This window comes from Colletotrichum fructicola (assembly GCF_000319635.2).
Source record: "Colletotrichum fructicola Nara gc5 chromosome Unknown KSG_Nara_v1_contig09, whole genome shotgun sequence".
Classification (NCBI taxonomy): Eukaryota; Fungi; Ascomycota; class Sordariomycetes; order Glomerellales; family Glomerellaceae; genus Colletotrichum; species Colletotrichum fructicola.
Genome location: NW_027094059.1, coordinates 1011820 through 1039735, shown reverse-complemented (window position 1 = coordinate 1039735; position 27916 = coordinate 1011820). Strand labels below are relative to the sequence as shown.

The following is a 27916-nucleotide window of genomic DNA, read 5'->3' as shown; positions in this document are numbered from 1 at the left end:
TTGGTGGTAGAGTTTTGCCCGTGCATTCTACCATAGCACAGGACGGCCATCGCCGACGACAACTTGGTGCTTCAGCTTGTAAAACATATTGATCACTTTCTTGCCAGCGCCGCTGGTACGGCTCAACGACAGAATGAAGTTGATGGAATAGTCCCCACGCTGAACTCCATGCGAAAAGCGGCGGAAATCCTCGACGAGGTGCTTCGTGTGGCCGTCCAGGTGAAGCTTCTTGAGGGAGGTTGGAAGCTTCAGGAAGACGTTGTCAACATCAGAGGGTCGTTTCTCACACTTCGTGGGAGGATCTTCAGCAGGAGCCTTCTGCTTCTGACCAGATTCGTCGACTGCACTTAGCAGCGCGGCGGTGATCCAAAGTTTCTCTAGGGCGACAAAGTCTCTGAGGTCGGCGATGACGTACTCGTTGTCTTTGTCCTCGGCCAAAGGACGTCTCTTGAAGCCCAGAGTGTGCAGAGTACGGGCATGTTTCTTCAACGCCTCAATCGTGTCTGCGATACTGATCGGTTGCACATTGCCGACGAGAATGAATTTTTTCAGTGTCGTAAGCCTCTGGATAAGTCGACACAGCTCTGGGGTCTTGATAGGCGATAGGTTGAGAGTCAGTGAGGTTATTTTGGACTCAGTCATCTGCGTGGCTTGGAACTCGCACATCTGTCCGTAAACCTCGCAAGACGGCTGCATGCCGAACATGGAACGGAAACCTCTGTCGCGGTCGTCGTCTCGATACTTGAAGGAGGTGATGCTGATAGCGAGGGTTTTGAGTCGTAGAATAGCCGCGTGGGAAAGCCTGATGCAACGTGCTTTTGCCCAAATGTGAATCATCCAGCGGTAGGCTTGCAGGCTGATCACGAGAGTGAGATCTTGTACTTTAGGCAAGAGGAGAATAAGAAGCAGCGTTACGTAGCCCAAGAAAAGGTCGCAACGTAGGTACACGGTGTGGTTGGCGACGTCTTTGAGAGTGATGAATTTTCGATCGTCTCCGAACAGGTCGAGAATCAACTTGGTTGTGTCGATGCTCACGGCGGCGGCGGCGTTCTCCAGAGCTCTTACCGGGATAGGTGAAAGTCTATAGGGCATCTCCACCGTCCGCTCATCTTCCACGGTGTAAAAGAACAGATGGAGGCTGCGGGTGCGAACTCGTCCTCCCGGGTTATTTAGGAGCCCGCCGATCATGGTTATCAGATCCCAGACGGCGTCTTCTTTGAAGTCTTGGTTTGAAACGATCGTGGTGAAGAGTAGGGTGTCTCGGAGGTTGTTGTACTTTTTGCAAGTGCGGCAAAAGCTTTTCAACGACTTCAAGTTGCGGCGGTCGCGAAGGACCTCCTGATACTGGTCGACTTTGCCGGACTCTTTTCCGTCGAGGATGTCCTTGCCGTGGAGATCAGGTCGCACAAAGGAGCAGATTTCGAGAATAGTCTCCGGTGGCAGGTCTGACAGTTGTGCCATGTTTTGTTATTGCCGTCGCTCTGATGTCGTTGTCGTACTTGTCGCACGTCGTTCTTGCACGTCGTCTTCGTCCGTCGTGGTCGTAATTGCTATGGCTTCAAGTCGCGCTTGATCGAAGTAGGAGATCAGTTAGGTACAAAAATGATGTAGACGCGCGGGGATGTGGAAGGTGGTCGCGTAGAATCTGTGTGAGGTAGACGAAGGAGAAAAGCAACCGCTCACTGCTGCTGTTTGTTATATGGGGTAGCAAATGCGCAGGAGGATGATGGGGATCTGGGCAGGTGCAGCTGCCCAGCGCCTTCTCCAGGCATGAATATCAAGAAGAGGGAAGGCCTGTGGGTAGTGCCTGCTTCACGTTCCTTCCTTCTTTGTCGGAACACCGCCTGTTCATGCCTGTCTCTCCGAACAATGAACAAAACACAAAGTTTTACAAGTGATATCATTATCATTGCTTGTAGCCACCTCCCTTTGCTCACACATAGATCCCAATCATAGAAATTTGAGACAGGCCACGCTTCCGCACATTTGATATTTAACCAACACATGAACGTGGTCAGGGCTCAGTGATGAATTGAGAGCCAACATACCGTGAGCTTATGGCCGCCCGGTCCTGTGCTTTGATGAGATTGCCTAACCACCATATGCTAGAGCAACTATCATCCCTATAGGTTCATATATACCTTACAGCTAGTGCTATTGTTATTATTATTGTGATCGCTGTCGTTATTACCTCCACCATCATTTATGGTCGTCGTTTATGGGCGTCTTTTATCGTTATCACTTCTGTTAACTTTTACCCTTTTACCATTGCCCCTGGTTAGACTTACTCAGTATATAGGAAATATAGTGGCTCTGGCGGAGGCAAAAATAGGCAGTCTCTGTTTGATTCCTTTTACGGTTACTGAGCATGATTCCACTGGATTGTAGACGGCTTGTCCATGGCCAGGATGATATGCAATTCACTTCTAATGCTGTTTTGAAGGGACGCTTCCGCATGTCACCGCGGCCCGGATGTCATATATAGCACCCATTGGAACAGACTTTTGTAAGACTTGAAGACAGATACCACGCAAGGCTAAAGTTAGGTTTTGGGGTTGAATGTGGTTCTCAAATGTATCTTGTGGCAAGATAGCTGATCACACAGAAGTCAAGAAGACCAGGCAAAGTCATATCAAGTGTGTATTATTTAGTAAATACGACCACATAGTGGTGAGGTATCCTCATCTCTCATCAACACATCATCTCCAAAGCACCCCGGGATATCATTTCCAGCACCCATGACAAACACATCCAAATACCAATTACATCCCCGTTACAGGTCATATATCAGATCAAATAATTAGGCAACCTCCTTTTCGGGCTTGGGCTCGATCGTGCCTGGCGCAACGACGTCCGCGATGGTCTCGTCGGTGAACTTGAGGTCGTCCTCGAGCGCGACGGTGTCCTTGATCTTCCAGAAGATGATGGGGGCGCCGATGATGAGGGCGGCGGCGAGGCAGCCCCAGGTGGCGCCGAACATGGTGTCGTACGGCTCCTTGTTGGAGTCCAGGGCCCAGAAGATGGCAGCGCCGGCGGATTGGATTCCTAATTATCTATTAGTAATCGTGTATCAGCGATGTGGAAAGATTTGGGCCCACCCTTGTAGAAACCAGCCAAGTTGGCGGCCTTGCGAGAAGAGTTGGACAGAGCGCCCATGTACCAGTAAATGCAAGTCTGCCAGACCGCGTCGAAGAAGCCGTAGAAGATGTAGAGGAACATGGGGCCAAGGTACGTGGAGCCGCCGTCGGTCCAGTCGATCTTAACGAAGTCCTCCGCGCCGGCAGCCTCACGAGTAGGCTGCTTCTTCTGCCAAGCCCAGCCGCCACCCCAGATGACCATGGTGAGCACGGTGAGTGCAATGTAAGAGCCCTTGGCGCGGACGCTGCGGCGGACGGAGTGCAGGTCGAGGGCGTAGCCGAAGATGAGGGCGCCAAAGATCTGGAAGAGCCAGTAGAGCAAGTTGTTGAGAGCACGGGTGCGGACGTTGAACTGGCCGGCATTCATGTTGTTGGTCTGGTAGGTGTAGAAGATGTTGGAAGTGAAGAAGAGGGGGAAGAGGAGGAGGATCCAGGGCTCGTTGTAGAGCGTCTCCCAGAGACCCTTGAACTCGGACTGCCAGGTGGGGTTCTTCATCATGATGACCTTGGAGCCGTCCTCGCGGTAGACCTTGGGGACGTCGCACATGAACAGAGCGATGACGGCGCCGAGGAACATGAGGACGATGAAGGCCGCATAGGTGCCGTCGGACACGGGGCCGGAGATGGTGTGGATGTTTTGCGCGAGGGGGATCAGAGAGCCGATGACGGCACCAAGGTTGAAGATCATCCAGAACCATGAGATGTAGCGACCCTTCTCCTTCTCGGTGGGGTAGGACATCATGATGGCGCCCTGACCGGTCCATAGAAGACCGGCGCAGACACCGAGGAAGGCGCCTGAGAAGATGACGAAGCCGCGGTTCTGGGTGTGTGAGTAGCACAGGAACGAAGCGGCGTAGATGCAGTATCCCAAGCCTCCGAGAGCAAGGGTGAGGCGCAGGCCGAGACGGTTGGCAACAGTGCCGGCGAAGAAAGCGACGACGGCAAAGGTGGAGTTGAGAGCGGTGTTGGCGTCGGTCTGGGCCTTTGTGTCGACTTGACCACCGCCACCGAGACCGGTCAGGGCGTTAAACATGCCGGGGCACAGGAAGCAGATGAAGGACACCATGAACAGCTGGATGCGCGGGGAAGCGTACCACAGCTCATGGCCACGGACGCGGAAGCCCTTGTACATCCAGCCGGCCGGGCGCGGGGCGGGGCCGTCGACATCGGGGGTGGTGGAGTGCACTGTGTCGCCCGGAGTGGTGGCGGACTCGGGTTGGAGTTTCTCTTCTGTAGACATGGTTGCGGCTTGGTGATGTCTGAGGTTGGATGAGTGAGGTGAGGTCAATTGAAGCGAAGTGAGGTTCCTTCGACAAGCGCGTCGCGCCTCGGCAGTTCAAATGCGGTCGGCAGTGGTATGAGCCGGGGCGCTTGTTGTGACTGAGAATTGTCGGAGGTTGCAAACTCAATCGTGACCGGACGATGGCGGCTTCGGCTGGGCGCAGGGCGCAGATTAGGCGCGCAATTGGGGTTGAGAAGGGGAAGGGAGGAGAATGAGACCACGAGGTTGAAAGAAGGGGTCCGGGGACGGATGCGGTGCTTCTTTATGGGACGGTTTATCGGGCTGCAGGTTGCAGTTGCACTGGGCGATGATCGTGAGTGGAGTCGGTGGTCTGGAGGAAGAGCCGGGGTGGTTTGATGGGAGTGTGGGTGTTTGGTGGTGGTTTTGGTGCGTGGCGTGTGGTAGGGTAGCGAGGGGCAGGGAAGTGAAGGGATGGGATGGGCATGGGTAAGGGAGGTGAGGAAGAGGAGGAGGAGGAGGAGGATGAGACCGGGGGATGGTGGTGGTGGCGGTGATTGGAGATTTGGGGAAAGGGATGCTTTGGGGGACGTTTGTTCGGGATGCAAAGACGTTAGTCTCAGCTGGGAAAGAGATCACCAGAGACCGCACGGGTCCTGCTTCCCTCTGATTTACAAAATCCGATACGAAATTCACTTTGCCGGCGCCAAAGGCAGCGGCAAGGCACGAAGGGCATCGAAAGGCAGGAAGGCACGACCACGGAAGCTATGACTGGCCGAGGAAAGATGTGCAGAGCTAGCCGTGGAGGATGAGGAAGGCAGCGCCGACCGAATGGACGGTCAGAACTGGGCCGGAGCTACCCCGGTCTGTAGGTAGGTATCTGTGAGGCAAGGCAAGGTAAGGTAGCAGCGAGAAGGAGCTGCCTGCGGTAGTCGCTGCTGCGCGTGTGCCCGTCTGACGTGTGGTAGGAACCTACTGGCCATAGGAAAGAACGAAAAGGCATCGCAACTGCTGTCCATCGTGTTGAAGGATTCTCGACATTCGCGTCTCCAAACAAGCCCCAGTGACACAACCAACCAGAGGCAAAAAGGTGTGGTAGAGTCCATGTCTTGGACCTGGTGCCTATCAGCTGGAGGAGAAGGCTGGGCGACTCAGACGGGAGGCAATCTGGGCTGAGATCAAGCTGGTGAAGGATGGTGGTAGGCGTCCGGAGATGCGGATTAGGTATGTGGCAGGCTACGGCTACGGTTACAGCGAAGGCGAAAGGCGAAGGGCACATGCACCAACGAGACGAAACGAAACGGACTAGAACACCCATCACCATCAGCACCAATTCCAATTGAGATGGAGTTGCACACTAGCACCAGTCATCCTGTGTCCGCCTCCCCCACCTTTTAGAGCTCGGGCGGACGCCGACTTGACCACTTGAAAGGTGACAATGGCAATCTTTGCAGGTGAACAATGGCTCGTTGGGTCGAGTGTTGGGTCATGATCGTGGCCCGCGCAGAGTGAAATTGAAAAAAAGGAACAAAAAAAAAGCATATGGGTGGTGTGGTGCTGGGCAACGGGGGAGCAGCCGATGGGCGGGAGGAGCCCAGGCCATTTCCAGGGTTCATCAGCAAGCACAGCATCCTTGAGGCTCCTCACCTCCGTTCCTGGGGTGTGTGTTCCACTGATATGGATGGAGACCCGGGACGTCGCCGTTTGATAAGCAACGACGGTTCCCGGTCTTGTTTGGCCGGAGATACGGTCGAATCCTGTCGCATCGTCTGATAATCCGTAGACAAACTCGGTTATGACGAAAGGCTTGATTGACTTGCTCTTTGGCATCAAAAGCCAGGCAGGCAGGCAGGCAAATCATCACCTCATCTCGCCTCGGCAGACACACGAAAACACGACGCCAGGCAAGAAAGATCCGGTTGCCGCAGCCCGTCAGCCAATTTTAGACACAAACTTCAACGGTCCCGGACGGCACGCCGCGGCGATCCCAAGCCATGGCGATGGGGGCGGGCGGCTTCTGTTTGCGGCGCCCGGCAGCCTGCGTGAGTGACTCGCCCGGGAAGTCATCGCACCACATTTGCAGATGCAGCCGGCCTTGATCAACTTGAGAACTGCCAGGTATCGCGTACAAAGTTTTAATCTTAATTCGAGTGCGTTTGTTTGTCGCCTTTGCGTGAAACGTGAGGATTGCTGGCGATCACTGGGCTGTTGGTTTGTGGTCGTGTGCTGTGGCTCGGGAGTCGGCGAGGCGAGATTGGGACTTCGAAAACAGTGAAAACCAGGGCCCCATATGCTCCACTTTACACCAATCGATAACAGTCGAACAAAGGGCCGAGATCACGAGGTGGCGGCGCGACCTCCTGATTTCCTCAGGCTTCGGCTGGCGATTGGCCCCTGCGACTCGTGCCGATTGGGGAAGGAGCACGAACTGCGCCACGACGGCAGACGAAGTCAAGTTTGGTGGTGGCTTCAACTTTGTGGACTTTGGCCTGGGCAAAGCTGGACACTGTGCCATCGCAATGCCGAACGATACATCTACCTACTACCGCACTGCAGATGCCACCGCCATCACCTGCATCCCGTTAAATGCTGACACGAGATCTGGGATAGAAGGGCACCATGCCATTGGCTCTACGCGGAAGACTGACTGTGCGGCGCAGACGACGGACGAGACACAACACAACGTGCGGCTGACTCTCCTTCTGTCTGCGACAGTGGCGCTATTAACTGCTGGGAAAATACGAAGCGCCCTGCTGATGGATAGCGGAATTCCAGTGCGGTGTAAGACGCCTGATTCAGTTGGGGCTTTTGATGCTTCAGACATGCCAATTGTAATGCCGTATCGTGCCTTCCCTTCTCTTTCATCCTTCGCTCCTCCTGTCACTATCCGTCTGATTTGACAAGAGGCAAGTGCGAGAGTGGCTGCATGCCTGCCATCAGCTCAACGCGTGCTCCGCTCCTCCCCGTGCGGAGAAATAAAAGTGGCACACCCCAAAAAGCCAAGATAGAGACAAGCGTTCAGCCAATGGGCGCTAGCTGATGGCGTGGCCCGTGCTGGCATGTAACGTTTCTCTCGATTCCAGACGACCAGGAAGGAGCGTCGCAACTACTCTTTACCTTCCCTACTATCTTTTTCTGCAGCACGAGACCCTTTATCAAGGTTGAGTTTGGTTATCACAAGTGAAGAATCAAGGTGCGACGGGGACTCGAAGCTTTTCTGCAGCGGGAGGCCAGTTGCATTGTCCACCTCCGTCGTCGTGGGCTCGTTACACTGATAAGGCCCTGCTGCAGTGCGTCCCTGTCTTCTTCACTGCCTGACAGCTACTGGCAGGTCGCACCGGTCAAGGTACACTGCTCCGGGCCGTCTGTCAAAGTGAGCACCCAACCGTGCCGGCCGTCCGCAGCCCGGCGTCCAGCTCCGCCATACTCGGGCGCCGTCTGACTGCTTCACGATCCGGTCATGCGCACCTCATTATCGGCCCTTCCGACCCATGAAGTCATCACATTACAGCAACACATCCCATCTGGCCCTATTGACTGACAGCAATATCTTGATACCATTGTTGCACCCTCCAAACCCCCGCGTATCTCAACGGTAACATGCCTTACCCCACACTTCAACGTCCAACCGCAACGACCATCAAAGGTTACATGTCCCTAATGGGCCCCCATTCAGTGTCCCCCAGTTCAAACACGTGGGGCTCCTCTAGCGTCGAGCACCTTTACTTCACTTTTACAATGTTTCCCGGTCCACGGCACTGGGTCTTCTGTCCAAAGATTGTCGTATCGGCCGAGATATGTCCTTATTCACGTTGCTGCTGAGAAATCGTGGTGGTCGCAACGTATTGCCTAGAGTAGCATCAGGTAGCTATTGCCTCATCTTCAGCAAGAAGCTTCCAGCTGAGGCCGGCGTTATCGCCTAAACTCAACGTCCATGCAGGTACCGTGCTACGATGTCAAAGTCGGAGTATTCCTGCTGTCTTCGGCGCCGGAGACGCCCCACTCTTGGTCTTAGGAAGACTTCCATGCTGTCTGTCCCACTGCCGCGCCAGGTAATGTGCTATTGTCCGAGAAGAGTGCCAACTGTGACATTCTTTTTCCATGCCAGAAGATTGGTAGATTGAAGGACGTTAATTCACGACTACTTTCCGCATCGCCGTGCCTTCGACAGCGACTTACCGTTAAGGATTTCAACCGGTTTGCAGATTTACAACTTGGTAGAATTCAACAAAACTAACATTGAGCAAGCTCACCGCGCCACAACCAATTGAATCCCAATCGGGCCACATGTATCAGAAAGCCCGTTGCCTCCGCCAACTCCTCTGCCTCGCACATCATCCCCGGCTCTTTTGCAGGTCTGCAATCGCCTCGTCCTTAGCTTCTCCCTTCTGTAGAGTTTCACTCATTTTCCGAGTTGACGCTTGTCTCAACAGCTGAATAATCTCCACGTTCCCTGCTTTCTCTGCAAGCTTGAGAGCTGTGAGGCTTTTGCCGTACCCCCCTTTCTTTTCCACATCTGCACCATGCTCTAGAAATAGGCGCACGTACTTGATGGCACTTCTCTTAACAGAGAGATGCAATGGAGTGAAAGGAGGAAAGCCGCTCGGCTCATTAGGATCCGCCCCTTTTTGCAGAAGAAGCTTTGCAGAAGAAGCCGCACGACTTCTTCAAAGTCTCCGTCCATAGCAAGGTGAAGTGCTGTTTGGTTAGGAAGACGACGAGAAGTCTTCATGTTTGGGTCCGCCTCGAATCGGAGTAATTCTTGGGCAATCTCTGTCTGAGATTTGAGAAGAGATTCCATGAGAAGACTGTGGTTTGAATGAGGTTGAGAAGCATCAAACGAGATGTTTGGGTCCGCTCCGTAACTGAGCAATAGCCTAACAGGCTCAAGGGTCCCACGTTCGACAGCAAGCCGCAGTGAGTTGTACCTGGAGCTTGTGTTAGGCTGTATTTCTGCGCCAGCCTCAAGAAGGATCTCCAATATAATCTTGCGTCCAGCGCTCCATGAATCATGCCTCTTTATGAACCTGTAAATAATATTTCCAAGGCCTGGAATATGGTCATTCGCGTCGGCTCCGTGTTCCAAGAGATATCGCATTACTTCTGGTGACTCGCGCATGCATGCCATGGCCAAGAAGTTTCCAAGTTGGCTCTGAGAAGCATTGACATTTGCTCCTGTATGCAATAGAATTTCGATGATACGATGGTGACCTCCCGCAACAGCTGCACAGAGGGCGCCCTCAAAGCTACCACCTTGGGTATGGACATTAGCTCCGTTATCTCGCAAAAGCGTAACGAGATCTTGATTCCCTCTCGCAGCAGCCGTGTAGAGAGCGGTCTCCATGATGCCATCATCGGCAGCTGCTGATTTGTCTAGAAAGATCTTAACGATATCTCCATGCCCCTTTTTAGCGGCAACTTGGAGGGCCGTGTCATAGAAACCATAGATCTCGCCTTCGGTATCGCCGTTTGCTCCTCTTTCCAGCAAAAGCCTAACGACATCTTCGTGACTGGCTTGAGCAGAAGCTTTGAGAGCACGCCAATAGGTGTTGCGTTGATCTCTGGAACCAGCTCCTTTTTCTAGCAAAAGCCCCACGATACCTTTTTGGCCCTCCTTCACGGCAGCTTGGAGAACATATCCATAGGCAATGTCTTCAGCGTCGGAATTTCCTCCTTTTTCCAGCAAAAGCCCAACGACATCTTCGTCGCCCCAGCTAACGCCAGTTGTGAGAGTATGTTCATAAGCTTCGTCTTCAGCATTGATTTTGGCCCCTCTGCCCACCAGGATCTTGATGATATGTCTGTGGTACAGTTGAAAAGCTGTTTGAAGGGCGCTGCCATAAGTGTTCTCGCTTGGGGCATTTGAATCTGCGGCTCCGTCTAGAAGAAGCGTGATGATATTATTGTCATTCACTTCAATAGCAGCTTGGAGAGCATGGCCACCAGCGCCGCCTTTGGCATGGACATCTGCCCCCCCATCCAGCAATGTCTTAACACTGTTTGCGCGGCGTAATTGGACAGCTGCTTGTAGAGCGCTCCCATAGGCGGTGTTGCTTGAGGCGTTTGGATCTGCGCCATGATCCAGCAGGAGTTTGAGCGTATGTCGGTGGTTTCCCTCGGCGGCAGCTTGGAGCGCGTGGCCGTGAGGCCCGCCTTTGGCGTTCACTTTCGCCCCATGCTTTAAAAGCGCTGCAATAATCTCATAAAACCCTGCATGAGCTGCTGCTTGTAGCGCGCTGCCGAAATAGCCGCTATCTGCATTGACATCAGCTCCCTCGTCAAGTAGCAGATGCACGAGCTCCACATCCCCTTTCGTGATAGCAATCTGAAGGGGACTTCCTCTCTCCTTGTTATCACCCTCTATTCTATTGAGATCGGCTCCTTTTCTTGCAAGAAGCCTCACCATATCATATTTGTGCTCCCTAAGATCTGCTCCTTTTCTTGCAATACCTAGTCTTGCGAAATGATTTCTTGCCAAAGGCCTCGTGTTATTATATCTGACCTGCTCACAAGAACATCTGAAGGCACTTCCGTAGCTTCTTCCACCACCTTTAGTGTCAGGGCTGACACCGAGGTCTAGCAGAACCCTCACAACTTCCACATGATTCATGTGCGCCGCGATTTCTATGGGGCTCATTCTCTCTTTGGGTTGGTGGTTGATGTCCACACCGCGAGCTGCCAAGGTCTTGGTTATTTCTGGAAGGTTCGAGTAGCAAGTAAAATGGACGTAGCTTGCATATTCGCTGAAATCATGGTGATCCGTTTCTGCCCCCTGGGTACACCAGAATGGATGTTTCTGGAAGTCATTTTGCAGCTGGTCAGCAATAGCAGAGACAGCCTTTGACGACCCCTCGGCAGCTGGAGCTTGTTGGATCCACATGGCGCTCGCAAGTTCAGCAAAGGGAAACAGCATTTCGTGGTCTGCCTTCTGTTCAGATTTCCGCATCCCCATGTAGGGTGTTTGTTTGCTCAGATCCTCCTTTTCCTTGGGGACCATACTAAGCAAGTATGAGAGACAGGTGCGCGCAATGCTCACGCTTGCATCTATACCAACGAACGTAAAGGCAGGGCTCTCGTACCGAAGAAGATACTCCTTCACTGACAAATGGGCCAGATGGAGTTCTTTCCTCGGTGATAGATCTGAAGTTTTGCCACCCACAATTGACAAGAGGTTTGGGCACAATCTAACGATATCTTCAGGGCAGATCCGGTCGGTCGCAGTGAATATTCGAAAGTCGGAGCGCACCGAAACGATGTCGACAGCTTCCGCAATTTGGAGTGGCCTGTGTGCATTGACAAGAAATTGGAGGATACGGACTGCTTTCGCATGGTATTTTGGCGGTATTCTTTCGATGCTTCTCTTGTATGTTTCTTGAATTGTATCCGGCAAGGAGCGCAAGACGTGCTCAATGTCCTCGGGGCCGAGACAACTAACGATGTCATCAATTTGGCATGCTGCATATCGGAACCTATTAATTTGTAAGCCTTTTTTCAACGCAAACATAGCATGGATGCAAGAACTTACATTCCGTCGGCCTTTTGAATGAGTCTTTCTGGAATCCATTTCACTAAAGGATGATTTGGTGCCTGGGTGTGAAACCCTGGCCTTTGTTCTAAATATCCTTTGATGTATAACTCGATATCAGCCTTGATTCCTTGTTTAGCGAGTGCTACGCATTTCGCGTCTGCTAGTTCGGGGTCTAGCCATTTCTTGAAAGCAGCCTCCGGCCGCGCGGTGGTGATGATTTTCACATGTTTTAGGCTGGGTGCTGAGCCCATTTCAAGTATCCATCTTATAAGTTTATCCTGTGGTTCGTTTTCTTCTTTACACTCGTCTAGCGCATCCATTAGGATAATTATCTCTTGAAACGTTTCAAGAACGTCTTTCAAGCATTGCGAAAGGTCGTCAGTGGTCGGGGAATCTTTACCATTGTCGTAGGACTTACGTAGATCGTCGACTTTCTGGTCACTTGCCTCCTTGATTGCATACAGCTGGAAGATTAGAGAGCGTAATAGGCCATCCAAATTACGCTTCTTATCATCGCTGAAGTCGAAAAAGAAATACAGTATAACCCCAGTACGATTTTCTCTGAGAAAATCAAGAATAGTAGAGGTGAGAACTGTTTTGCCGCAGCCACCTGCTCCGTAGAGACAGAGATGTCGGTATTCATCTTCTAACCATCCTTGGAATGCGGGAGAATTCAGGAACCATGTGCCTGCTTTCTCGAATCGCAAATCCTTGGCATGTTTTGCGTTGTCTGATGGCTCGGCCGGGCGTAGCCAGTTTTTGATATTCATTGTACGCTGTTGAGACTCTATACTATCAACTGCGCTTCTCATATCTTTCAAAATGTCATGCTGCTCTGTCTGGATGGAAGCCACTACGTAATTGTTAGACGCTATCAAGACTCTTTTGTTAGGAAGCCCCACTTACCAGAGAGAATAAGATCTGAAAGCTTCCGTTCCCCTTCCACTGCAGTAATATTGACTAGCCCCAAGAGGTCTTTCGCGTAAGCTGCGGCCACCATCGCCGCATAAGGCTGCCAAACTGAATTCTTGTGAGTGTCGGCGTAGTCGCAGATGCCACGAACTACTAGACACGGGAAGTGATTCATAAGGCCTGCGGCTTCCATCTCGAAACAAAGGACCCCTCGTTGAATGAACTTATTCCTCTTCACGGCGTCCTTCATGACTTGATTAGACGATGCAATCAAGCCGTAATGAACAGTTGGGTTGTCGTCGTCATCGCTTCGCGTGGGGCGATGTACTAAGTCGTCTGATCTAAAACCACATGTGACGGCACAATTGCTGAATAGGCCACTGGGATGGATGACCCCGGGCTGGTATAGTCGATCTGCGTCGTCTGATGGGCGAGCATACTTTTTCTTGAATGGCTTGCGTTGCTTCTCCAGAGCTTTGTTCACCTTGGCATTGAGCTGAGGTCCTTCGATGTCGTATTTTGCATCAAGAGCTGCAGCGGCCGTCAATAGGGCAGGGGGTGGTTGATTCAGATGACCCGTTTCCGTGAAGTCTTGACCCTGTATCGCTTTGCCGTAGTCAAATTGAATGACACCGCCAGTACCTTTACCGCAACTGCTCACCACAACGTCGCCAAGTCGGATATCATGTTCCTGGCTTGGAGCCCCCCCACCAATACCAACCATCAAGCCCAGTCGCATTTGTGGAAAGCTGCGTACCATGTCCTTTGCAGTCGTGGCAGCTGTGGCAGTCCCATACTCATTCTGAGGCATGACGGCAATTACCACGTTGTGCTTCCCAATTCTTCCGGTGACATAGCTGTTGCTATCTGACACATCGTTCGGCAACTCATGTCGATCGTCAAGGAAGACCTGCGCTGCTGCAGACTCCACGGACAGAGCGCATATCCAGCCGATGGTATAAGCGTTTCGGTCCAAGATCATGTCTGCCACGACTTTCGTCGCTCTGTCCGTCAGCAGACAATTGGCGAATCTGCTTGGATTGAGAGGGGAGGAATTGTTTATAACGAGATGACGCTCAAGATACCATTAGAAGGGCAGGCGCGGAAGAAGGACAGAAATCATCAGGTGTCGTTCAGTCTCTGATATCCGTTCTTGGTGAAAGTCTGCCGAACAATGAAGATGGGCGGGGTAGTTCGCTTTATGTGGTGCTGGGTCGATCCGCCGAAGAAATCTGGCTGCAAGAGAGCTTTGCTTGCTTACTGATTGCCTCAAGAGTCCGGCATCCTTGCAGGCCAGAGTTTTCTACCACACCATTACCAGTAATCAGCTCCAATAGCGTCAACGCGGTTGAGGGCTGGACCAATGGCACCTTGCAGTTGTCTGTCCAGTCCTTGCGATCGCTCAATCAAGCACGACCTGTAAGCCAAGCCAAGAACACACGGCACAGCTACGGAAATTGCTACATCCGTGGGCCCTTGAATGGATGCAATTCAGTCTGCACCCCCTAGAATAGATACACTTCAGAAAAAGAGGCATCACTGCGGCCTATGTGCAAGGACTATTTCAAAAAGCCGAGTCTCATGCTCACAGCAAAGAGCATTTCCTTAATAGCTCTCGAATTTTACGTAACCTAGATATTGTAACAAACAAGACACCTCTTTAGGAGAATGTCCCCCTTACGCCAATAGCCAAACCGGAAATCATGCGTAAACTTCGTCGCAGCTGAACCAAACATTGTGGAATTGCTGACAGCCAGACCCAGTTGGGCCATTGATCTGGTTCCAGTATCCACACCGTCCGTTATCTCCTCTATCCCAAGTGACGGAGCAGACGCTGCCCTGGCCCGCGCCTCCTGTTACTTTCATGGTGCCTTGGGTCACTCCGGTACCATACGGGAAGTCCCCAGACAGGTACTGGCGAGGGTCGGCCGAGGTCTTTCCAGGAACCCACCTGTAAAGAAATTCGGTCAGTATGAAGGACTCGGCTGGAAAGCTGCAGACATTGGTAGTGTGATGAATGGAACGTACATCTTGCAATTACAATGGTCAAGGATGGGACCACCGCAACGCTTGTCGACCGTGCCGTCTGCGGCCTTTTTGCAGAGGTCTACTGGGTTGGCACATGCTGATGACGCAGCAACGAGTAGAAGAAAAGCCGACTTGAAGTTCATTTTGGAGGAAATCAGTCCAACGGTGTTGGTTCAATCAGACAAAACGAGTGTGGGGATGAGCGGGTTGGTCCTGGTGGTGGCTTGGCAAAGGGTAACGGAATGCTCCTTTCTTTATGCTATTTCATGTCAGGGAGCCGCGGAAATGGCCGAGAATATACTTTCTTAAACACATTGCTGTCAGTATAGCTTATCAGCAGCAATCTATGTCGTACACATTCCTGCTTGTTGACACTGACTCGTGACAACCCTCACTTCGTGCTCACCGATTGACGGTCCATGTCTTATGAGCATCTAGAACGGTTGAGGTGCAAGGCAACTCTTCGAAATCTATTCACACCATCTAATGTTCTTGACCACTCAAAAGTATTGGTACACGTCGATAGTCTTCAACTTGCCATGCGGTAGGAATGGCCAATTTCGACAGCAGAAGCTGCTACTTGAGTCCAGCCCGCCCTTCTCGAATTAGGTGCGAGTGCCTTTAGAACAGCAAAATTTTGACCCCGTGAATGAAGGGCCCAGAGCCTTTTACCTCATTAGCAAAGGTTAGCGAAGTTCAAATCACAATTAATTAAGCACTTCTTTTCGTTGAAGGTATTCTGCAACTGCTGCGGGAAGGTGGAACGTGTTGTTTAGCCTGATCCCTAAGCTCGGTCATTCGTGCAGCAAAGTTTTTCTCGAGATGCAAAAGACTCACATCAAATCACCGATGAAAGTTTACAGATCCAAGACTCCATACTAGATCGACATTTGCGATACCGAGGGGAAGAAATCACCGGCTGTGCAGAGCTTCGTTCAACTTCTTTTCTCTACTTAAACTGCCATTTCGTCGGTTGAAAGTTGTTCGTACGCCATAGTCACCACCATCTGTCTCGTATTTTCCCTCAGAAACTATTCCCAAGATGAACAAATTCTTCCTTCCCGCACTTCGTGTGCTCTTCATGGCGCTCTTCTGGCAACTAGCCATTGCGGAAGCGACTTGCGCGGATGCACCTGTTGAAATTACCCCTCTCTTCAGTTCTTGGACCTCATTGATTCGCCAACCCAGCGGAGTCTACCACGGAACACTGCAAGTCGGTGCCGCTCAGGGCCAACCCCCCAGGGCGGAATGCACATACAGCCAGCCGAGCTCGGCCAGCAAAGGCGTCGTTCAGTTCATCAGCCGCGCCAACTTCCGTCAAATCATGTGCGTTGCTGAAGACAAGACTGATCACACTACGGCCAAATGCTTCTGGCTGAATGCTGGCGATACCTGCAAGACAAACATACTGCTGCGTGGTTACTTCTTCATTGTAAGTAAAACCATGGAAATATACTGCAACAATACTGACTGCATAGGCTGGGCCAAAACTTTGATAACACAATGCAACCGCAACCGCATCGAAGATGGCAGTGGTATTTCTTATGCGAATCGAGCACTGCCTCTGGGGCTGGTGGGTACTATGATCTGCTTATTTTGGTATCACTGTTCGTGTGGGATAGATGTTACCATGCTGCAAGGGCTGGAAGATGGTCTGCTTCCACGTGGTTATCCGTCAAGCTGTCCTGCGGGGAAATCCACAGATTTGCTTTGGCTCGCGGGGTCAGATCTATTTGACAATATAACCAACCTTCGAGCTGTCCTTCGATTTCAATGATGCGCTTCATTGTGGGTGCGATATTATTTCCTCGCTGCAGCATCTGCAGCATGAACTGGTTTTCCCGTTGCGCGGGCAATGAAACCGGCGGAGCTGGAGTGGCAGGAATGGCGACGCCGACCGTTTTAGGCGCGATGGGTGTGTCCGCTCCGGTGGGTGAATCCGTCCCGGTGGATGAGTCCGGCGAAGAGTAGTTGCATCCGCAGTTCTAAGTATGAATTCGCGACGATTATTGACTCGTCGGGTAAGCTGCAAGTTTCAATAATAATATATGTTCCTGAACAGCCATGCCAACATGATCGTCCGACCCGCTCGGAGAAACAAGCTTTCAAAAGGGGGCACATCATCGGACCGCAGGGGGCACCCACGTTTTCGCAATCAACTTTGGAGGCTTGACAGCTTGTTTACCCCACCCTAGAAAGCTTACAACAGTGCGTCCCATCATATTCGGGCTGAGCGTTCAGGGGGCGCTTTAACCGCAATACGAGCCCAAATTGTTTTCGGCGAATGCCTCATTATTCCCCGGTGAATAGCAGGAGGTGGCGGCGGGATGGCCGTAGAACTTAATGATAATAATAGCCTTCATCGTCACACAACGGGTGGGAGATCAACACGGAGAGGACTCTGGCTCCCCGCTAGTTTGCCGTTCATCCGATCTCAGACAACGATCAGCGTGGTTCCTCAACATTAAGAATCCTTTAGGATTCCAGCAGATCCGAAGATCTGCTAGGTGAAGAGCAATATAAATATTGAGGTCTTGGCTCCCCGTCTTGTTCAATCTTGGCAGCACCTTCATCTCCAATCACACAATTACGGGATTTAATCAAACTTGAACTTTACATTCGTTAAAACTATCACAAAAATGCGCACTTCTTTCATTTCAGTAATTGTTGGCTTTGCAGTCTTTGCAGCTGCTAGCCCAATGCCCGAGCCTACCGCGCCACCAGCCGTGAGCGACTGCACAATTACCGTTACACACTTTGACCCTGGGTTCACTGGCGACTTCCAGCCCACGACGACGATCACACAGTACAACAGCACAGTCACTGTACCAAGCCCCGTCGACTGCCATGGCTGTGCTCACGTTACTACTGCCGACGCGCAGGCTCCTAACTGGGGTGGCCACGGACCCGCCTATGAGAAGGTCATCTACGTCCCGGCCACAGTGCCTACGACGGTGACGTCGCCGGTTTGCGCCACACCAACGGCTTTTTAGAGCAAGAATGGGGTTAAAGAATGGTTGGAAAGCAATGGGATACAGGAAACAGACCATATTCAGGACGACATGGGATCCATCTGTTAGCATCCGGAGTTAAAGGTTTATTTGGCAGCTTGTCTTGTCCAGGGAAAGGGAAATTGGAAATCCAGAATATCAATAATAGCCCTTTGGTGCATTTCTGTGTCACATCTATGTCCCTGCCACGTCTCCGCCATGTCTTTTCCGTGTTTGGTGGTACAGTGCAGCTTATTACTTGCAAAATCCATGCGAACCGAGCTGGCCTGAGCAGTATTTAGATGAAAACCTTTTCCATTGGTACAGAATGTCCAGACTTCCATCTGAATCATCGCAAACATTGCAAGAGAACGTTCGGCATTCGAGTGCCGGGTTGCTTATGCTGACAACGGCCGAAGCGAGTAGGCCCGCGCCGGTGTCTAAGACAGTAACGCTCGCGTCGAGGCTCATCATGATCTACACGCCGGATGTCAGCATTTAGACGCAACCGAGCCAAGGAAATGAGAAACGGAAATCACCATTCATAGGTTTCAAAGCTCAATATTCCTGCAACGTGCCACGCTGTGCAACTAACGGACTACTCGGGAGTTCAACGCTTCAATGCCCCCGCTTTGCAGCCTCTCGTCAGCTGTCTCTTGCTTACACGAGCCGGTGAAGATCCCGCTCTGCCTCCGCCTCAAGTCCTCCTCGATCTCATCAAGTGGAAAAAAAATCGGATCCTCGGCAAACATGGCGTCGAACTTCCGCTTGATGTCTTCAGGAAGCTCGGGCGAGTTTTCGCTATCGCTCAGCCAGATCCGGATGAGATGTCTAGGATTCGTGATTTCCTCGGTAAAGCCGCGGCGTGCATGTTGAAGGTGAAGATTGTTCACCCTAAATGGGTCTTAGTCAGAGGGAGAACGGGTACGAGGAGGACTTGAAAGTAACGTACCATTCGATATCACCTACTTCAAGGTCTGTCTTGAGACTGTACTCGTCGGCCACCCATTGCCAGCCCGCAAAGGCCTCTCGCTCTTCGAAGGACAATGGTGGATAATCGGCATCCCGATCGGGCATCTACCAATCGTCAGCCACTTTACTTCACCTATCATATTCAAGACTCACCTCTCCGTAGCCAATGAAAGTCCGTGTCGAGAAATTGAGAAATAGGCGGCCGTCTTTGTTATGAATCAAGTGCACCCCATCTTCGGGTATGCCGTTGCTAAATACCGTGAGAACCTTCCAATTTTTGCTGGGGGATAGACGTACGCTCTCCAGCGGAACTTCTTCTCAGCCAGAAGCCGGACAATGTCAGGTCGATGTATGGCAAGATGGTTGTACACTTGTCCAGCGCTGGCGACAGTCGATGCACCTCCGTGACCTGAAAGGCTCACAGCCATGAGTCCAACTACATCACTGCCGGCGTCGCTGTGAAAGAATTGTGCGTTGGTGTCTTGAGCAGAAACATAGATCTTTCCACGGTTTTCTGAGTTCAAATGCGAAATGCTCTGGCAACTGTCAGCAACCCATGGACGAAGGCGGCATGGATATTTGATGCACACCTTGATGTGGCATATTGCTCGGTCTGCTCCCTGATTGAGACGTCGATCACCGACCCAAGCATTTATTCCGAGAAAAGCAATAATTTGGTCCGTCTTGTCGTACTTCTGGACCGGGAAGCCCCTGAGAATCTGAACCCCGATGCCGTTGTAGATTTCATCGGATATTCCGCGCAGCATTGGCCCCAGGACAGGAAGCGTGAAGTTCGCTTGACTAATATTGGCGAGAGGAAGGGATTGCTTCTTCCAATCCTGTGATAACGGGCATGAGACTTTCGTCTGTTCATTGAAGTAAGGGCGCGCTCGACATGCACTCACCTTGATAGCAGCATCTATCTCATCGATATGCTCTTGGGAGAGGTGCTTGATGTACTTTTCGGCTGCATAGAATCAGCATTCGCCCTTTGTCTCTGTCTTACAAGTACACAACTTACGATGCTGTTCTAAATATTGACCAGTCCACGTCTGAGGCCCAGAAAATTGAGATGGCCACCCCTTTGGAACTAAGCCAAAGCTCGAGGTTTCGGGGTGAGCTGCATTTGCTTTCTCCCATTCAAGCTTATTGAGCAAAAAGCCTGGAGCGTCTGAATAGAGCTCATACGGAATGATGTAGGCAGCCATGGCTGTATTGATAGGGGTCTTTATTGCCCAAAGACCTGGAGGCTCTGTCAGCTCCAAATGTTGATCAATAGTCCGCGGTCAGACGCTCGTCATATTAAAGGGCTTTTTCTCTTCATCGATCTCACGCTCTAGCGCATTGGAAGCCAGACCGCCCACATTCCGGACAATGAGCGATACTTGGTCATCAATCTGTCGGATGCACGATGGCGCAATTATCAGGATTGATGGTAAATCGTCCTAGGCGGTCGGGACGACACGGGTGTTGCGCGGACATGCAGCAAGCCGGCTTTCGGCCCCGGTTTCTGTTAATCGACCACCTCTTCTCCAATCATCACATCTCTCTGCGTCTACTACCTAGGTGACGAAGAGCGTTGGCGTGAAATACCGATCCACAATGCCGGCATTGCATCATTCCTTGGGTGCCATGGTATCAAGAATGGGCAGAACTAGATTGCTCCGCATCGCTTCTTCGCGCTCCTGATAAGTAATACGATCTGCTTGCTTCTTGTTCAAGCCCGTCGTATCATCTGCGAGGCCTTCCAACCAGATCTGCAAAATGGCCGACAAGTCTAGTTTGACTCAGGATCAAGATTCATCGCACACCAAGCGAGATGACATTGTTCATAATGTTGTCGGTGATGTGGAAGGGGAGGCTGCTGGTGAGCGGAAACGTGGTTGGTTTCACCGAAGCGGTAGGTCTGAGGAACGAAAGCTTCTGCTGAAACTCGACTTCTTCATTCTGTAAGTATACTGAGTGAACTCCACTTCCTTCACGTGAGTTACTGACATTACAAGCTCCTGGGCATGTTTTGGATACTTCCTTAGACTTTTGGACGCTTCAAATCTTCGTAAGTACTTACAAGCCTGTCTGCAACGTATGATTCTTACACAAAAACATCTAACCGCTATTGCAGGAAATGCATACGTGTCTGGTATGAAAGAAGTAAATACTTGGAATACGACCACCGGTGGCGATTTCTTGTGCTAATGGCAACAGGATTTGGAACTCTTCGCCGACCAATACAACTACTCTCAAACATTGTGGACAATAGGCTACACAGTTGGCATGATTCCAAGCCAAATCATCGTTACCCTTGTGCGGCCCTCGATTTGGCTCCCATCCATCGAGGTGACATGGGCTATTCTCACCTTCTGCTTTGCCGCTGTCAAGAACTACAAGCACATCTATGCCCTTCGACTCTTGCTCGGACTCGCCGAGTCTCCCTTTTATGTCGGAGGCATGACGCTACTTGGAAGCTGGTACACTCCCAAGGGTAAACATCCTAGCTGCAAGCCCAGATATCCCCAACTGACGACTCAGCAGAGCTAGCCACTCGCGCTACCATTTTCTATTCGGCATCGTTCGCAGCCCAAATGTTCTCAGGATATATTCAAGCAGCGGTGTACACTGGACTTGACGGCGTCCACGAAATTCCAGGCTGGAGATGGCTCTTCATAATGTGCGGAATCATCAACGTTCCCGGGGCGGTCTGGGGCTTCTTTGCTGTCCCTGATAGTCCGTATGACACGCGGGTCTTTTATCTCAATGAAAAGGAGCGGGAACTAGCAAAGTCGCGAGTGGTTGAGGTCGGACGCAAGCGGTTCGAGGGTGTGACGCTTAAGACATTTAGGAGCGTTCTCAGTCGCCCGTTTGTTTGGGTCTTTATTCTCAACTACATGTGAGTTGCTCATATGGGTTAATGTTTCTAGCTAGTTAACACGACGAAGATTCTTCTGCATCGATACCTACGGCCTCGACTTCTTTGCAATTTACCTAAAGACTCTCAACGAGTACACGGTTCAAGAGATCAACGTGTGAGTATTCGACGAGTACGAAACACGTCCTTTGGCTGAAATCTTCCCAGCATCCCCACAGCCGCGTACGCAGTTGGTCTCGTCGGCACAATCTTGTTCGGCCTCTTATCTGACAGACTGGAGAATCGCATTTGGGTCGCGCTCATCATCACCTCCTTGAACTTTGTCACGTGTGTTGTGTTGGCCGCGGTTCCGTCAAAGGCGGGTGCGTTCTTCGGGTACCTCGTCAACCCGGCTACCCTCGCCTATGGGCCTGTAATCATCGTAAGCAGGTTCTCATTCGTTTCTCTTCATAAACAGATGCTGACTCGGGGGCAAGTCTTACCTTGGCGAAACCTTTGGCTCTTTGGCGGATGAGAGAGCTCTCATTCTTGGAATCGCTCAAGCCTTCGGTGCGACTTTCAACGCTTGGGTTCCCCTTCTCATCTTCAATACGGGAACACAGACGCCCTACTTTCGAGTAGGCTGGATAACCTCATCCGTTTGCGCCGTTGCTCAGGCTGGGGGTATACTGCTATTGGGATACTTCGGTCGAAAGGTTCGAAAAGCTACTGTTGATACCTAACTTGATTGCGTTGATTTACTGCAGCTGCAGCGGTAGTCAGATAGGGTCTGCAACGGGTACTTCATGGCGCGGAATGACGGATAAGGCTTTTGAGAAGGCGTAAAGGCTTCCCAGATGATAGAAATTCTAGAGGTCTATGTCTAGCGCTTGAGTCTGATAGTTTACTCCTCGGTCTGATGCCGCGTTCACAGCAATTTCTCCTCCTCGCTTAAGCCGGCCTTCCATGCCTTGTAGTCAAAGCCCAGTTGCTCCAAAGTCGTGACTTCGTGTCTCTTCTCACCCAGCTTCCTCGATGCGATCTTGATGAGTGGGAAGCGCTCTCTCGTCCACCTTTTCTCATCATCCCAGAATGGTGGAATCTTGCCGACGCCATCGTTCTCAAGTCCCTCACGCTTCGCAGCCTCCAGACTCCGAGCGTGGAGCATGTTGATGTAGTCTAAGTCTTTCGGGAAAGCAAGGTTGTGAAGCATCTTGCTTTCGCCCTTATCCTTCAGAATCTTTGCTTCCCATTCCCTCATCTTAGCGGTGCTTGGCAGAGGCAAGCGGTCAGCCCATGCCCGGGCAACGAATGCCGCTTGGCCTTCAGCAACGGGGAAGGGGACGATGCGTTGCGGGATACCTGCGAACGCCAATGTCGGGTCGTTAATGTAGAGAAGATGCTCATACAAGTTGCGAGCGTAGGCGCCGTCTGTGACGACAGGCGGGGAGAGGTCTCGAAGGAAGGGGAAGCTGTAGAAGTAGCCCGTGCAGAAAACTACACCATCAACGTCGGACTCAATCTCGCCGTTGGCAAGGCGTACTTTGCGGCCTTCGGGAATGAATTCGAGGATCTCGGGCACCATCTTGGCCCATGATGAGCGGTCTTCCGCTGGAGTATTCGGAGTGGTCTTTTCGGACACAATGATGGGGAGTTTGCAGACTGTAGAGATTTGGGCACTCAAGTCGATGCCGGACGCTGAGTTACCGACGACGATGACTTTCTGCATTGCCGAGTCAGCCCAGGCTTCGCACGACTGCATATTTGAGTGCGGCTTACCTTGCCCTCATATTGAGAAGGGTTCCTGTAGAACTTGGAATGGGAAATGGTGCCAGGATGCGCCTTGTCAAAGTCGGCGAGGCCTGAAATATCCGGGATAAAGGGGTCATTGTAGTGGCCGCTGGCGACCATCACCGCATCAAACTGGGATTTCGCTGTCTCATTCGTCTTGAGGTCTTGTGTCTCAATCTCCCAGCATACTTGGCTATCACTCTGTACCTTCTTCAAGCTCAAAACCTGCGTCGATAGTGAAATGATGGGCTTCAGTTCCTCGGCGTAGTCTTCGAGATACTTCTTCACGGTCTGGTGAGGAGGGAATAGCGAGGCAGTGGAGGGGAACTTCTTGTCGGAATAGTTCATGAGCGTGTGCGGGATGTTGGTTTCAAGGAAGTCATAGACTGGCGACACGAACTGCTTGGCCTCATGACCTTCAACGGCAATAGCCGTGTCCGGGTTCCTTGTGGGCTGCGTTCTCGGGATGCTGAAGTCATTATCAATGACGCTGAGAGAGCTGTAGGTCCAAACGCCACCGACGGTATCTCTTTGCTCGAAAATTTGGACTTTGGAAAACTTCTTCTCAGCCAAAAAGTATCTACAAGCCGGTAATTAGCATCGAGGTACTCCGGGCTGGCTCGGCCGGACGACAGCTTACTTCGCGGCGGCGAGACCACACGGTCCGGCGCCGATCACGGCGACCCGGTCGACATTGAGCTTATCCTCCGTGTACATGGGCGACATGGCTGCGGGGTTTAACCGGATCGGTGTGGAACGGGGTGTGGAAGAGTAGGGTTGGAATGATGATGAGGGGTATCGTAGCGCCGATGTACAGCTTGGAGGAAGCCTGTGAAGAGAGGAGATGACGGACTTAAATGAGTAAACACCCGTGAAGAGTTGTCTACGCTGGTGAAAGAACATCAGGCGATTGCATTCCCATATCTTCAGATTTCGGCAATAGGCACAAACCACTCATTCAGCTGGTGCAATCATGCTTTGCAATCGGACGAAAGGCCCGCTGGGATGGCGAGGCGAGAGTGACGGCCGATACTAATCGGCCTTGGCCCGACTGGCGCTATTGTACGAGTCGCGCGAACACTGAACTATTACATACACGCATCCTTCAGCCGGACTCCGGCTGCCGGAGACAAGCGGTCTTGGGACGAACAGCAGTCTCATGCAAGTCATATACTTCCCCGTCTTACAATTCTCTTGGCAGAGACTCTATCATTCATAGAGACATGAAGCTTCTGTTTTCCCATGTTCGCCAGTGATTGTAGCACGCACTTGTCTCCCATAAAGTCGCAATCCGGCCACCTAAGCAGAAAAGAAAATTCTTCAGCAGTACTAAGTCCGAACGACAGATCCCCGACAGCGGGGCAAAACATGGGCCATCTACTGGACAATTGTCCCTGAAGAAAGAATTCTCATTCGTCCACCCCCTCAGCCGATAGAGATTGCGTGCTCTGCGCCCGTTCGAGTCGTGCCTCTGTTGATTGCTATCAAACTGACTGCCGAAATGCCTGGGTCGTGCTAGCTGCCGGCGCAAGGCTTGAAAAAAATAAATGCTATCGGATCTGCGCGGACTGGACAGCCTGGCTGGAGTGCAACGCTGAAAGGGGGGAGAGAGGAAAGATTCGCACTCTGCAAAGATGCTGCGTTCTCTACGTCGACATACATGATAGAGATAGAAACGGATTGTTGCAGCATTACCACCACGTCGGAAGGGCCTGGCATCCATCCATGGCCTGAAGAGCAAGCTCAGCATAATAGCGGAGAGAGCCCCGACTCCGACTCAGATCGCCCCCACGACTCCTGGATTCCAAGCCATTCGATCCCCCCTATCATCTATGCGCCTGCGACGCGCCCGCGCACAGTGACCGACCGACCGATCGTCCCCCTTCCGACTCGAGACGGGCGTTGCGTCGGCGTCTCGCCGTCTTCACTGGCAAACCCGTCGCAATGTCTCCCGAACAGATCAAATCCAACATCCACCGCTTCCGCGTCCGACGAACATCCCCATCGTCTCCATCCACTCTCCGCCGCTCGGCTTCTCCGCCCGTGCTGCCTCGCGCATCTCTGCCGCCACCGCAGACATCACCAGCGCCAGCTGGAGGAGCCCCGGATATCACTCCCGATGTCTCATCTTCAGAAGTCGTCTCGGCAGCCGTAGGGACGACGTCTCTGCCGCCCCCTACGCCGTCGATACTGCCAAGTCCTATTGCTGCTGCCCCTGGACTTCCTTCGGGCGGCCCTGTTCCTAATGTCGCCAACGCCACCGCCTCGGCGAACACGGGAGTGGCGGCGTCCTCGCCTAAGGCGCCCCGCGATATTCCCGCTTGCGACCGGTGCCGTGCTTTCAAGAAGAAATGCTCACGCACATTTCCTATCTGCACGTTGTGTGCCAATGCTGGACACAAGTGTTCTTTCTCCACACCAGCTGCGTCGACAGCAGCCCAGACTCATCACCTGAGGGCGAGGATTGAATGGTTAACACGATACATCAACGAAAGCCATCCCGTGCCTGGAGGCGGGGTTGAGCATCTCGATACCGGAACGGACCTTGTTTCGCTCTTAGGGTCTTCACCCGGTGCCCTTTCCCAGCATCAGAGCCAGCAATTGGATATCAACCCATCAACGCCGGCGAATGGAGCCACGCCTGGATCCGCGAGTGTGGGGAGCAACCGAGGGGATGCGTTCCCGATACACGGCAACACCGGGTCGGTTGTCTTTGACCAGCGAAGCTTGGCCGTGAACGTTGACTCCGAGTCACCTTCATCAAGAGGGAATGATCACATGCGTGCTCTTCTCCAGCCAGCACCAGAGCCAGGGAGGATACTTGGTATTGAGTCTATCCGGGATGGAGGCTTCTCGTCATCGAGTTTGCCACGAGATGCTATTGCTCGTCGATTCGTGGACGCATATTTCCGGAACGTAAATCGAGCATATCCGTTCGTGAACAGGTCTAAAGTTCTCAGGGACTTGGAGAACTTGGGCGAGTCTTCCAAACGGCGGCGAGACTCAGATACGACCTTGTTGTACCTCATCATGGCCATCGGTTGCACTACCTTGCAGAGAGCAGGCCAGATACCGAACGACACGACGTCCAAGTTCGACGTGGCTTATGCCGACATTATCCAAGAATGTTTAGCTCGTGAAGACCTCGAGTCAATCCAGATTCTGGTCTTGGTGGCATTATACTCTCTCTTTGATCCGAAGGGCATCTCGACGTGGTCAATAGCTGGAATAGTCTCCCGTCAGGCAATGCTGCTAGGCCTAAGCCGCAGATCTTCTGAAGACAAGACGCTCTCTGCCATGGATATCGAGCTGCGGCATCGTCTCTTCTGGAGCATCTACGTTCTGGATCGGATGATGGCTATCTCATTGGGCTTGCCAGTGGCCCTTATTGACGAGAACATGGATGTTCCATTGCCCGGGCTGACGATTGAAGAATTCGCCTCTCCAGATCGACAACATTTTGCTTCTATTCTCCAGACAAACCGTCACGTCATCCAACTAAGGCAACTAGAAGATCGAATTCTCCGCCAGATTCACACACGAAAGCAGTCCGACGTCGCCGCTCTCTCCCAGGCTGACCGCCGTGCCATTGTCCAGGACATCAGATCAGAGATTGAGAACTGGTACAGCAACGGCTGCCTTGTGTCACCGTTGGAACCAGATAACGTGCCGATTCATAATTCGGTTACCTGGCTGAGTGCACGATACTACCATCTTTTGCTTCTGCTTCACTATCCTTGCCACTTTAACTCTTGCGGCTCTATCGTGTCCGCGGTCGAGCTCTTGCGCTTCGCACAGAAGCATCTTCAATCTACCTCGGTCCTTCTCCAGCAACGTCAGCTGCCGCTAAACCGCGTCACTCTATGCCGCTTGTTCCCTGTCGGGTTGGTCCTTATCCACAGCTTCATCGCCTGCGCCGCAGAGTGCACGTCGTTCTCGGCCAGGGACGAGGTCGCCGTCATTGTCAGCATCCTCGAAGCCTTCCCAGAGGGCTGGACCCACGCGCGACAAGCAGCACACGTCTTCCGCCAGTTCATGAGTCTAATCTCAGGCGTACCCAACAACGGCTACACCACTCTTCACTTCCCCGGCAGCAGTAACAATCTGTATGGCAATAACGGGCAGATGACCTCGTCGAGGGAGTCATACCAGGCGATGGTCCGTCCGATGATCACAAGTCTAGTCACTCTGATGCAAGAAGTACTTGGGAGGTCTACTTGTTACGCTTTCCATGAATGGCCCGATGATTGCGCCGGCCAGCCACCTACTACGACGGGCTTCAGGGGGCAAGCTGCTTTCTCGCCGACAGGAACACGACACTCGGCCGTCGCGGGAAATGAGGACTCTGCTATGGACTATGGATGGGGTTCGTTGGAATTGGGATTTCTTTGAATGCTTGTAGCTACCGTCGTCCTTTAGCGTTGCGCACCTGCTTTCAGATACCACGCGTCTTAAATTGAACAAAACAGTCAT

The 27916-nt window shown here is 52.1% G+C and overlaps 10 protein-coding genes across 10 annotated transcripts; 4 read left to right on the top strand and 6 right to left on the bottom strand.

Moving 5' to 3' along the window:
• Positions 1–27: 27 nt before the first annotated feature.
• CGGC5_v014578 (uncharacterized protein) lies at positions 28–1461 on the bottom strand (the record flags this gene model as incomplete). The annotated part of the gene is made up of 1 exon (XM_032029437.1): positions 28–1461. The coding sequence occupies one exon, from the start codon at positions 1459–1461 to the stop codon at positions 28–30; it is 1434 nt and encodes a 477-aa protein (XP_031890875.1).
• A 1339-nt stretch (positions 1462–2800) lies between these two features.
• CGGC5_v014577 (UNC93-like protein) lies at positions 2801–4377 on the bottom strand (the record flags this gene model as incomplete). The annotated part of the gene is made up of 2 exons (XM_032029436.1): positions 2801–3045; positions 3099–4377. 2 exons carry the CDS (start codon positions 4375–4377, stop codon positions 2801–2803), a joined length of 1524 nt encoding a protein of 507 aa, XP_031890876.1.
• Positions 4378–14518: 10141 nt separating this feature from the next.
• Positions 14519–14988, bottom strand: CGGC5_v014576 (uncharacterized protein; the record flags this gene model as incomplete). The annotated part of the gene is made up of 2 exons (XM_032029432.1): positions 14519–14768; positions 14846–14988. The coding sequence occupies 2 exons, from the start codon at positions 14986–14988 to the stop codon at positions 14519–14521; spliced, it is 393 nt and encodes a 130-aa protein (XP_031891090.1).
• An 899-nt stretch (positions 14989–15887) lies between these two features.
• Positions 15888–16341, top strand: CGGC5_v014575 (uncharacterized protein; the record flags this gene model as incomplete). Its single annotated transcript, XM_032029431.1, has 2 exons — positions 15888–16277; positions 16324–16341. The coding sequence occupies 2 exons, from the start codon at positions 15888–15890 to the stop codon at positions 16339–16341; spliced, it is 408 nt and encodes a 135-aa protein (XP_031891089.1).
• A 1143-nt stretch (positions 16342–17484) lies between these two features.
• Positions 17485–17838, top strand: CGGC5_v014574 (uncharacterized protein; the record flags this gene model as incomplete). The annotated part of the gene is made up of 2 exons (XM_066153120.1): positions 17485–17571; positions 17632–17838. The coding sequence occupies 2 exons, from the start codon at positions 17485–17487 to the stop codon at positions 17836–17838; spliced, it is 294 nt and encodes a 97-aa protein (XP_066007460.1).
• Positions 17839–18090: 252 nt separating this feature from the next.
• Positions 18091–18377, bottom strand: CGGC5_v014573 (uncharacterized protein; the record flags this gene model as incomplete). Its single annotated transcript, XM_066153119.1, has 2 exons — positions 18091–18312; positions 18375–18377. 2 exons carry the CDS (start codon positions 18375–18377, stop codon positions 18091–18093), a joined length of 225 nt encoding a protein of 74 aa, XP_066007461.1.
• Positions 18378–18425: 48 nt separating this feature from the next.
• On the bottom strand, positions 18426–20015 carry CGGC5_v014572 (Taurine hydroxylase-like protein SAT17; the record flags this gene model as incomplete). Its single annotated transcript, XM_032029429.1, has 7 exons — positions 18426–18729; positions 18788–18912; positions 18961–19057; positions 19105–19343; positions 19398–19646; positions 19713–19774; positions 19829–20015. The coding sequence occupies 7 exons, from the start codon at positions 20013–20015 to the stop codon at positions 18426–18428; spliced, it is 1263 nt and encodes a 420-aa protein (XP_031891083.1).
• A 556-nt stretch (positions 20016–20571) lies between these two features.
• SEO1-2 (putative transporter SEO1) lies at positions 20572–22395 on the top strand (the record flags this gene model as incomplete). The annotated part of the gene is made up of 8 exons (XM_032029428.1): positions 20572–20756; positions 20811–20863; positions 20930–20958; positions 21013–21289; positions 21340–21694; positions 21744–21830; positions 21881–22094; positions 22150–22395. The coding sequence occupies 8 exons, from the start codon at positions 20572–20574 to the stop codon at positions 22393–22395; spliced, it is 1446 nt and encodes a 481-aa protein (XP_031891082.1).
• A 185-nt stretch (positions 22396–22580) lies between these two features.
• On the bottom strand, positions 22581–24169 carry fmo1-0 (Thiol-specific monooxygenase; the record flags this gene model as incomplete). Its single annotated transcript, XM_032029427.1, has 3 exons — positions 22581–23375; positions 23432–24023; positions 24084–24169. 3 exons carry the CDS (start codon positions 24167–24169, stop codon positions 22581–22583), a joined length of 1473 nt encoding a protein of 490 aa, XP_031891081.1.
• Positions 24170–25387: 1218 nt separating this feature from the next.
• On the top strand, positions 25388–27835 carry STB5 (the record flags this gene model as incomplete). The annotated part of the gene is made up of 1 exon (XM_032029426.1): positions 25388–27835. One exon carries the CDS (start codon positions 25388–25390, stop codon positions 27833–27835), a length of 2448 nt encoding a protein of 815 aa, XP_031891088.1.
• Between the last annotated feature and the right edge of the window lie 81 nt (positions 27836–27916).